Genomic DNA, 12,192 nt, shown 5'->3' on the forward strand with positions numbered 1-12,192 from the left:
CCTAAAGGGGAGGATGGAAACCTGGTGGACAAGATGGCGAGATGGGAGGTAGTGGAAGGCAAGGCAAAGCATGAATGCAATCCCTACCCACTGACAGGGAACATCAATCACATGGCCCTTACAGAGGAACTACAGTACTGAACACCAGCCTTCTCTTGGCAGCTGACTAAACATTGTCCATGAATCTTCCAGAAGGATGTCCTCTTCATGCCCCTGGACTTTGATGAGAACCACCCCCAAGCAAACTGCTCTTGTGGATAGCAGCCTTGTCAACAACCCATGGCACTCCCAACTTCTCCCATCCCTGCCCTCAACAGAGGGTGGAGATTTTGAAAGACAAGGTGGTGCGGACAAATAAGCCTCAACACTAATTCACCATGGGCATTCCTGGAGAGCTGGTGCTAGGCAGGACAACGTCCCCTGCCACCCTTGTTACGCTTACTGCCCATGTTTTTTTTAGTTCCAGCCAACTCATTTAAACACCTCTCTCTGTTCCAAAATATCCTTCCCTATAAAAAATTTACTGTCACTTGCTATGCATTATATACTCCAATACTTTCCCATAAGCTCTCTTAAAATTAACATAAATCTATCAGACCCATATTACAAGAACACTGAACCTAGGAGGTAAACTCACTCAAGATGACACAGCTAGCCCTGGTCAGTGTTCTCAGTGGTTAGAGTGTTGGCCCATGCACCGAAGGGTCTTGGGTTCAATTCCCAGTCAAGGGCACATACCTGAGTTTCAGGTTCGATCCCCAGCCCCAGTTGGGGCTTATGCAGGAGGCAACCAATTGATGCGTCTCTCTCACATCGATGTTTCTTTCTCTCTCTTTCTGCCCTCCCCACACACACACACACACTCCTTTCCACTGTCTCTAAAAAAATCAATGGGAAAAAATATTCGTGGATGAGAATTAACAAAAAAAGCAAAACAGAAAAAAGATGATATAGCTATTAAGTATGAGAACTGGGATTCAGACTTTTCCAGGTCTTTCTTTTTAAACTGACCCACCCAAGAAAAAGAGAAAGAATGAATAAGGTAAGCTGGAGATCTTAGAGACCACTACAAATGGTATTTGATCTTAAAATTTTACATTTACTTCTCTATATTATTTAATATTTTCCCCAAAGTCTTTTCATAAAATTTATACTCTGTGAAACTACACAAATTTTATTCTGTGGCCTTATAACAGGGGTGGGCAAACTTTTTGACTCGAGGGCCCCAATGGGTTCTTAAACTGAACCGGAGGACCGGAACAAAAGCATGGATGGAGTGTTTGCGTGAACTAATATAAATTCAAAGTAAACATCATTACATAAAAGGGTACGGTCTTTTTTTCTTTTTTTAGTTTTATTCATTTCAAACGGGCCGGACAGGCCGTAGTTTGCCCACGGCTGCCTTATAACCTACCCAACCCCAAACTCATTGCTATATACTATCTGAAAATCTACTCTTTGTAGAAAATTGTTGAAAATCTATAGTTACTCCTCTCAGCATAAAGCACTTTAGCAAAACACCGTCTTTTTAGCATCCTTAACTATTTTAGATTGCCAACCTTCATTGGCACCAACCGAAGACTAGCCCATCATAATACACAAACTGGACCTCTACCATTTGACCATTCATTTATTCCACAAACACCCTCAGATGAGCCAGGGTACTGAAGGATGGAGACAAGGACAGTACCCTCGTGCAACTTAATTAGAGAGAGAAGTAGATGACCAAAATATTGCCAAAGTGTATCATTACAAACTATTGTAAGTATCAAGAAGGAAAAATAAGGAATAAGTGAATCCTATCAAATATTTGAGGAATAAATAACACCAATCCTATGCATACTCTTTTAGAAAATAGAGAAGGGAAACTTCTCAATTCATCCCATGAGGCCAGAATGAATTCCAAAACCAGACAAAACTGTCACACAAAAACTACAGATCAATATCTCTCGTGAATATAAATATAAAAATCCTTTTTAAATACTAGCAAACTGAAACCAGCAACATATAAGAAGGATTATATGCCATGACCAAGAGAAGTTTATCCCAGGAATACAAGGTTGTTGTGACACTGGAAAATCAATTAATGTAATACACCACACCAATAGAATAAAGGACAATAGATATTTCATCTTCTCAATAGATGTAGAAAAGGCATTTGACACAATCCAGTGCTCATTCTTGATAAAAATCCTCAAGAAATTAATAAAAGAAGGGAATTTCCTCAACCTGAAAAAGGCATTTACAAAAAAACTACAGTTGCCATCATGCCTAGTAATAAGACTGAAGGCTTCTCCCCTGATGTAATGAACTAGACCAGATGTCTGTTCTCACCACTTCTATTCAGCACCCTACTGGAGATTATCACCAGTGGAGTAAAAAAAAACAAAACTTAAAGTCATCCAGATTGAAAAGGAAAAAATAAAACAGCATTTACAGATAACATAACTCTCTATGTAGAAAATACTAAACTGTATTTGCAGATGACATGATCTTATATGTAGAAAATCCTAAAAATTCTTTTTTTTAAAAAAAACTGTTAAGAAACAAGTTAAGCAAGGCTGCAGGAGATAAGATCAATTACAAAAGATCAATTGAATTTCTATATACTAGCAATAAACAATCCAAAAGTTAAATTAATAAAACAATTTGATTCATAAGAGCATCAAAATGATTAAAACATGTGGAAATAAATTTACCCCTATAAGTACAAAACTGTTATTGTGAAAGCTACAAACCACTGCTGAGATAAATTCAGATCTAAGTGAACTGAGAGAGATATCATGTGCATAGATCAAAATATGCAATATTGTTAAAAAGGCGATTCTCCCCAAATTGATTTATAGATTCAATGCGATACCTATCAAAATCCCAGCAAACGTTTTAAATAGAAATTGGCATGCTTATTCTAAAATTTTATATAGAAAGTCAAAGGACCTAGAATAGCCAGATAATTCTGAAAAAGAACAACAAAGAGGACTTAAACCACCCAATTTCTACACATTATCAAAATTATAACTAAGTTAATCAAGATGGTATGATATTGACTAAAGAAAGACATATAAATCAAGGAACAGAATGGAGAGTTCATAATTAAATTCTTACAGTTATGGTCTATTGATTTCAAAAAAAGGTAGCAAAGCCATTCAATGAGGAAAGGATGTTCTTTCGATGATGCTGAGATGATTGGACATCCAATACAAGGAAAAAAGAAAACTTATACCATGACATCACTTCAGACAAAAATTAACTAAAAAATTCATCACACACTGCCCAGTTGGTGTGGCTCAGTGGTTGAGCATCAACCTATGAACCAGGAGATCACAGTTCCATTCCTAGTCAGGGCATGTGCCCAGGTTGAGGGTTCAATCCCCAGTAGGGGATGTGCAGGAGGCAGATGATCAATGATTCTCATCATTGATGTTTCTATCTCTCTCTCCCTGAAAGAAACAAAAACATTTGTTAAATGTTTCACATACTTAAATGTAAAACCTAAAATTATAAAATATTTAGATGAAAGCAAATAACTAAATCTTTGTGACCTTCAGTTAGACATAATCCATAAAACTAATGATAATTTACTCTTCAAAAGACCCTGTTAAGAGAATGAAAAGATAAGTACAGACTGGGAGAAATACTTGCAAATCACTTACCTGATAAAGAACTTGTATCCAGAATATACAAAGAACTCTTACAGCTCGTAATAACACAACCCAATTAAAAAAGAGCAAGAGGTTTTGAGAGATTTCACCAAAGAAAATATATGAATGCCAATAAGCACATGAAAAGATGCTTGTGCAGAAAAGAGTTAACATAGCAAGCCTGAAACTGCTATCCTTGGAAAGTCCTTGCAAGGATTGCCCTTGGCTAAGAACTTCGATTTGGGGAGAGTTCTCGCCATCCCCTGATAATAATGGCTCACTGTGCCTAAACTGTTCACAAGCAATGTGGTTTATGCTGACCACCTACTTTCCTTCTGGGAACCTGGAATTCTGGTGCATGCTAGGTAAATGGTGCTGGTATGGCCAGCCCCCAATAAAAACCCTGGGCCATGAGTCCCTAATGAGATTTCCTTGTAGACATTTCACATGTTTTGTCACAACTCATTGCTTGGAAGAATTAAGCACATCCTGTGTGATTTCACTGGGAAAGAACTTTTGGAAACCTGTGCCTGATTTCCTCCAGACTTCACCCCATTCGCCTTTTCCCTTTGCTATGATCCTTTCACTGTAATAAATCAAAGCCATTAGTATGACAACATACTGAGTCCTCTGAATTCTCCTAACAAATCATTGAGCCTGGGGGTGGTCTTCAGGACCCCCAACAAAATGCATGACATTAATAATCATTAAGGATCTGTAAATCACAACCATAATGAGACTCCCCTTCATATTCATTAGAATGCTATCAGTCAACATTGTTGCCAAGGATGTGAATAAAGTGGAACTCTCATACATTCCTGATAAGAGTGTAAAATGGTACAGCTGCTTTAGAAAATAGTTTGACAATTTCTTAAAAAGTTAAACATATACTTACCACATGACCCAGCAATTCCACTCATAGGTATTTACCCAAAAGATATGAAACATATGTCCACACAAAAACTTTAACATGAACATTCATAGAAGCATTATTCCTAATAACATAAAAACTGTAAATAATCCCAATTTCCATTAGCTGGTGAATGAACAAACAAAATACAGTAGTGTATGGAATACTATTCAGCAAAAATAATTGGAATTTTAATACATGCTACAATATGGATGAACCTCAAAAACTTTATGCTAAGAGAAAGAAGCAAAATTTTTTTAACTATATATTGTATGATTCCACTTATATGAAATTTCTAAAGAAGGCAAATTGATAAAGACAGAAAGTAGAAGTGACTGCCTAGGTCTCAGGGTGGGAGCAGAGACTGGTGGCAAACAAAGACAAGGGAACTTTTTTTATTTTTTCATATATTTTTATTGATTTCAGACAGGAAGGAAAAGGGACAGAGAGATAGAAACATCAATGATGAGAGAGAATCAGTGATCAGCTGCCTACACTCCCCATACTGGGAATCCAGCCGGCAACCCAGGTATGTGCCCCTGACCAGCACTGAAGCTAGGACCCTTCAGTTCGCAGGCCAACACTCTATCCACTGAGCCAAACCAGCTAGGGCAGGAACTTTTGGGGTTGGCAGAAATAGTCTAAAACTGAGCTGTAGTAATGGAATATACACTTATATACATAGATGGATTTTATAGTGTGCAAATTATGCCTCAATAAAACATTTTTAAGTTAAAATTCCTTGCAAATAGTACCCCTCGGTACCATTATCAAAATATCATTTAGTTTTTTATCACCAGGGTGGAGCAAACAGAATTGGTTGCCAGTCAGCCCTGCGACCAGGGAGGGCCCAGCATAGGAACAATGATTCCTGCACCTTCCTCTGGGAGAAAGCTGCCCCCGAGTTGCTGCCCCCGAGTTCCTGCCCCAGGCCAGACAATCCAGTTCCTCCTCTTATGTGTCTGTGTCCCCCAAAGCCTCACCCTGCTGCTGGGGTTCAAAGGAAGCAGGGCCTTGTAAGTTCAGTTCCTGAGAGAAGAAGAGAGAGAAGCATTGATGTGAGAGAGAAACATCAAGCACTCACTGTCGGGAGAGGGATAATCAAACCGCCACCCAGGCAGCAGCAGGCTCTGCACAGGCAAGCTCGTGACTCCGAGACTGAGAGGAGGAGTTGAGAGACAGAAAGGAGGGGAGTCAGAGAGCGCGGCGCACATTCCACACATGCGCACTATGGGCTCAGGATGAGCCGGCTGCTAAGCAACAGGCAGCAGCGGCAAAAACACCCAGCGGGGGCTGCATGTGGCCCGTGGGCCGTAGTTTGAGGACCCCTGTATTAGGAGAACACTGACTACACTGAATACATTAGAAAAATCCTTCAAGGTTTGTCAGTTTTGAAAATACACCACATCCTCTCATGGACATCTTGTAGCTGGAAAAGGGTTCTAGGTCAGGAATAATATAATTATGGTAATTAAGGATTTTACAACCAAGACATTTAATATATGTTGTAGACAAAATTCTAAAATTTCCCCCCACCCCATGATTTCCCATTCTCATATGAACAGCTCAAGCCTTGATTAGTTATATTTGGAAAGGGATTTTGCAGATGTAATTAAGAATAATAATCAATTGACTTGAGTTAATAAAGAAATTATCTGGATGGGCCTAATAAATCAGATGAATCCTTTAAAAGAAAGAGCTTTCTCAGGCTTGTGGCAGAAGTCAGAGAGATTTAAGGCACGAGGAAAGATTCAATACACCATTGCTGCATTGAAGATGGAGGGGTCCACATGCAAGGACTGAAGAGTCACTGTATGTGGCTCTGAGACCAACCCCTGGCAACAACTGTAAGGAACTGAATTCTACCAACAATCTTAGTAAACTTATGAAGCGGATTCTTCTACAGAGCCTCCAGATAAGATCCTGCCCCACCCTGTTTTTGGTTTGTGAGATCCTAATCAGAGAATCCAGTGGAGCTAACCCAGAAATCTGATCTACCCAACTGTGAATTAGTGTTTTATTTTAAGCTGCCCAATCTGTGGTAATTTGTTACACAGCAATAGAAAACTATTTTTCATTGATTGATTGACCTGTCAACATTCACTTTTTTGATCTACAGAAATAATGATTTCATTTGGTTCAACCTAATATTATTTGGATGTGTTCAATCTAATACTATTAATTTAGTTGATGGGTTCTTATAGACGACATCTTTGAAAGACAGCAAAAATAAATGTCCACAGACTTTACTATCTTGTCCTTCATTCCCCAAAATGCATATGCAAAAAAAAAGTATATATGCTGATCTTGTCATCAGTCCTACACCAGAGAAAATGTCTCCCACCTCTCGTCATGTTATTTTTAACGCTGTTGTTACCAATTATGAGCTATATTATAGTTTGTGCCTGTCCTCAAATGTGATCTTCAAGTGTTTGAGTTCAGAAACTGTATTTGTTTCCAGTAGAGTACTTAAGGTAATACTCTTTTAATAAGTGAAAAATAAATAAATAAATAAATAAGTATCATTTAGTTTTGAATAATTTAAGTCAAGATTTCTCTCATTTCCAAAAAAAGGTGGTAGATTGAACACATGAATTTATCTTTCTCCAAAATTCCATTAAAATGAGAGTAATGGGATGAGAGTGTAAGGACAAAGTCAGGATATGAGATAATAACATCAAATTTGGGGAAGCAGAAAAGCACAAGGAAGAATGCTATTCACTTAGCTGACATAAGAAAGCTGAATCCTGAGCCAGCAGTAGGAAAGCCAGAAAGAAGCATTATTTTTGCCACAGAACCTCCTGAATATTTATGAATTGGCAACATCAGTGGCATAAAGATTGTTTGAAGGATTGTTTCAAACTGATTTTATGAGGCCAGCATCACCTTGATAGCAAAGCCAGATAGGTACCACAAAAAGAAAAGAAAAAAGGAAATTAACAGATACAAAAGTCCATAATAAAATAGTAACAAACCAAATTTAACAACACATCAAAAAGATTATACACCACGACCAACTGCAATTTATCCCTAGAATGCAATGTTGTTTTAATGTATTCAAATCAATGTGATTTACCACATTAACAGACTGAAAAATAAAAACCAGTGCAGCCTCTGTGACAAACAATATGGTGTTTCCTTAAAAAATTAAAAATATAGTGCAGTGAAGGTCTGGGGGTGAAGGGTCTGGTGTGGGGTGAAGAGAGTCAACGAGGAATAAAACGGGACATCTGAAATACTTTTGACAATAAAAACAATTTTTTAAAAAAATTAAATAGAACTACCATATGACTCAGCAATCCCACTTCTGGTCATATATTCAAAGAAAATAAAATCACTATCTTAAAAAGATATGTGTAACACCCTCCCCCCACCCCCCATGATCACTGCAGGATTATTTATAACTAGAGGCCCAGTGCACGAAATTCATGCATGGGTAGGGTCCCTAGCAGCTGCTGACTGCTGGCCTGGGCCTCCCTTCCCTGGTGGTCAGCATACATCATAGCAAGCGATCGAACTCCTGGCTGGTTGAACTCCTGAGGAGACACTTTGCATATTAGGCTTTTATATAGAGATAGTCAAGATATGGAAACAATGCAAATGTTCATAGATGAATGGAGAAGAAAATGTGACAGATAATTTTTCAGTCATAAAAAGGAAAGAAATCCTGCCATTTGCAACAACAGGGATGAACCTAGAAGGCATTATGCTAAGGAAATAAGTCAGACAGAGAAAGACAAATACTGTATGATCTCACTAATAGTGGAACCTAAAAAATAAAATAAAAAACTCATTAGCACAGAAAAAAGATTGGTGATTGCCAGAGGTAGAGGTTGGGGAGTGAGTAAAATGAGTGGAGATGGTCAAAAGGTACAAACTTCCACCCTGGCCAGTTTGACTCAGTGGGTAAAGTGTCGGCCTGCGAACCAAAGGGTCTTGAATTCAATTCCGGTCAAGGGCATGTACCTCTGTGGCAGGCTCCTCCACAGCCTGGGCCCTGCCAGGCCATGTGCAGGAGGCAACCAATCCATATGTTTCATATCAGCGTTTCTCTCTCTTTCCCTCTCTCTTCCACTCTCTCTAAAAATCAATGGAAAAATATCCTTGGGTGAGAATTTAAAAATAATAATAATAATAATAATAATAATATTAAAAGAAAAGGTATGAACTTCCACTTAAAGATAAGTTCTAAGAATGTAATGTACTACTTGGTGGTCATAGTTAACAATACTGCATTGTACATGTGAAATTTGCTAAGAGTAGACCTAAAAAATTCTCATCATAAGAAAAATTTTAAATATGTTGAGGTCAGGGGTGTTAACTAAACTTATTGTAGTAGTTATTTGGCTATATATAAAATCATTATGTTGTACACCTAAAATAAATGCAATGTTAAATGTCAACTGTATCTCAATAAAACTGGGGGGAAACATCACTATAATCCAACATAAATACTAGAAGAATTTAAATAGCTCAAATGCTAAAAATAAAAATGTTCAACCTATCCATGGGACAGCAGGAATTCTGCTATTGATACATTTTAGCTAAAATCTATGTTAATATCTGATCTATTTTTAGACTATGGTGTTAAAGAATATTCTAGGTGACTTAGACTGCAAGTGTATTAACTTTTAAACAGAAAGTAAGCTTTTTACATTAAAAGAGAAATGATGCTTTATATGAATAAATGTAATATTAGTATTATTCAGCCTTTAAGGGAAGGTAGGGGAGGGTGGGGGTAAGGGGGAGAGATCAACCAAAGGACTTGTATTCACGCACATAAGCCCAACCAATGGACACAGACACCAGGGGGTGAGGGCATGAGTGGGGCGTGTGGGGGGGGGGGGGCAGTGGGCGGATAAGGACACACATGTAATACCTTAATCAATAAAAAAAAATTAAATAAAAAAGGAGATCCTGCCATTTGCAACAATATGGATGAAACTGGAGGCCATTATGCTCAGTGAAATAAACCAGACAGAGCAAGGAAAAAAAGCTTGCATGGCCTCGCTTAAGGCAGAATCTTATATATATAGTGGCAGAGAGCAGGCTGGTTAACGGGGGAAGGGAGGTGGGGAAAATGGGGGTTGCACGATGTAGGATGGAGAGCTCGCCTAAAGCATGGTGACTGTAGTTAATACTGTATCGCATACTGGAAATTTTCTACGAGTGGATTTCAGATACTCTCACCACAAAGGTATTATGTTTATTAGCTTGACTGTCGTAATCATTTCGCTGTATATTATCAAATCATGTTGTGCACCTTAAAGATACTATTTGTATTTTTTAAAATTGCATTTCTTCACTTAATAGGTGTATAACTTGCCAATGTTACTTAACCCCCTCTGAGCTTGATTTACTCACTGGAAATCGGGTTATTTGTGCACAGGGTCATTGTGAGGGCTGAGCTAATGCTCAGGTTCCACATTACAGTTTCCTCGAGCTCTGGGTGCTGACTGTAAACGCTAAGTCTGAGCTGACCGGATAGGCAGGTGTGAGGAAGGAACTTCCGAGTGGAAAAGGCACCCAGTGGGAGTCGGGGTGTCGCCCGGTGCGGCGCGGGAGCCCTGGGCCGTCACTTCACTTCTCGAAGGCTCCCTTTCCTCGTCGGTGCTGTAGTCGCTGGCCCCGCCCTGGTCCTCAGTAAACCCGGGACTCCGGGGAGGCCTGGCCGGGCCGGAGCTCCTCCCCCCGCGGCGTCACCGGCCTCCCGCCCCGCCAGACCACCCGACACACCGCGCTCTTCCAGCCCCGCGTCACGGCGCAGGGTGGGCTGGCCGCGAGGTGGCAGCACTCTCCCAAACGACCGCACGCGCACACCTTTGCGACCCTGAACCCAGCTGAAATAGAAGAACCGAACACTAGAATCCCGGGCTCCCCTTCCATTTTCTCGCTCCGGGGCCTCTGCTCGGTTTCATTAAAAGAGCAGTTGATCAAAGCCCCTGAGGCCGGGACGGCCCAGCGCGGCAGTTCTCGCGAGATCGCCGCCGGAAGTGGGCGGCCGCGGAGACGCAGCGGCTTTCCTCACCGGAAGGCGAGCGGTCTCCCGAGCTGCTGCAGCCGTTTGCTCCTCTCTCCCGCGCAGAGCTCACCCCGCCGGGCCTCGCCGCCCCCAGCTCGCTCTCCCGGCCTCCCCGCCTGCCCCGCCGCGCGGCCCAGCCTGCGGAGCCCCCGCGACGCCCGGCCGCTCCCTCCTTCCCTCCGCGCTGCAGTTAGGCCGCGCCCTGAGGCCCAGTCCGCGGCGGCTCCCGGCGGGTGATGCCCAATACAGCCATGAAGAAAAAGGTGCTGTTGATGGGGAAGAGCGGGTCGGGAAAGACCAGCATGAGGTCGATTATCTTTGCAAATTACATCGCTCGCGACACCCGGCGCCTGGGTGCCACCATCGATGTGGAGCACTCCCACGTCCGGTTTCTGGGCAACCTGGTGCTGAACCTGTGGGACTGTGGCGGGCAGGACACCTTCATGGAAAACTACTTCACCAGCCAGCGAGACAACATCTTCCGTAACGTCGAGGTGCTGATTTACGTGTTCGACGTGGAGAGCCGCGAACTGGAGAAGGACATGCATTACTACCAGTCGTGTCTGGAGGCCATCCTCCAGAACTCGCCTGATGCCAAAATCTTCTGCCTGGTGCACAAAATGGATCTGGTTCAGGAGGATCAGCGTGACCTGATTTTCAAGGAGCGAGAGGAAGACCTCCGGCGCTTGTCTCGCCCCCTGGAGTGCGCTTGTTTCCGAACCTCCATCTGGGACGAGACGCTCTACAAAGCCTGGTCCAGCATTGTCTACCAGCTGATTCCCAACGTCCAGCAGCTGGAGATGAACCTGAGGAATTTTGCCCAAATTATTGAGGCCGACGAAGTGCTGCTGTTCGAGAGAGCGACGTTCCTGGTCATTTCCCATTACCAGTGCAAAGAGCAGCGCGACGTGCACCGATTTGAGAAGATCAGCAACATCATCAAGCAGTTCAAGCTGAGCTGCAGTAAATTGGCCGCTTCTTTCCAGAGCATGGAAGTTAGAAATTCCAACTTCGCCGCTTTCATCGACATCTTCACCTCAAACACGTACGTGATGGTGGTGATGTCGGATCCGTCGATCCCGTCTGCGGCCACGCTGATCAACATTCGCAATGCCAGGAAACACTTTGAGAAGCTGGAGAGGGTGGATGGTCCCAAGCACAGCCTCCTCATGCGTTGAATGTTGCCAAATGCCCTCTCTGAAGATGCTGAAATGCCTTCCCTCCCTCCCTCCCCCGCATCCTTTTAGTATTCATAATGTCGTGTGCTTCGAAGTGGGCTTTCAGTTGTGTGCTGCTTACTACTTCCATCTCTTCCCTGCTCCCCATTCTTTAAATCTCGGACACTCTTTCCTCAGCTATCCAGTAGAGCTTTAAGATGGCCTTTCTGAAAAGTTGGTATGGTGTAACACTAAAGTAGGTGGTGTGTGTGGTGTGCGTGTGTGTTCCGATTACCTGGTTGTAATAGATATACACATCAAAGCCTTTACAATATCTTCCTGTATTCCTTGCAAGATTGCAAAGGTGGAATGTTACTATTTTATCAGCAAGATATTAAAATGCATTTATAAATTCTTCTTGGCTTCAGTCATAAATAAACATTTGCTGTTAGCAATTTAAAA

The 12,192-nt window shown here is 41.6% G+C and overlaps 1 protein-coding gene across 1 annotated transcript; it reads left to right on the forward strand.

Annotated features, from left to right (window-relative positions):
- Nucleotides 1–10,542: 10,542 nt before the first annotated feature.
- Nucleotides 10,543–12,192, forward strand: RRAGA (Ras related GTP binding A). The gene has a single exon (XM_036331238.1). It carries the CDS (start codon nt 10,810–10,812, stop codon nt 11,749–11,751), a length of 942 nt encoding a protein of 313 aa, XP_036187131.1. The 5' UTR covers nt 10,543–10,809; the 3' UTR covers nt 11,752–12,192.

Source organism: Myotis myotis, unplaced genomic scaffold (assembly GCF_014108235.1).
Source record: "Myotis myotis isolate mMyoMyo1 unplaced genomic scaffold, mMyoMyo1.p scaffold_m19_p_12, whole genome shotgun sequence".
NCBI lineage: Eukaryota > Metazoa > Chordata > Mammalia > Chiroptera > Vespertilionidae > Myotis > Myotis myotis.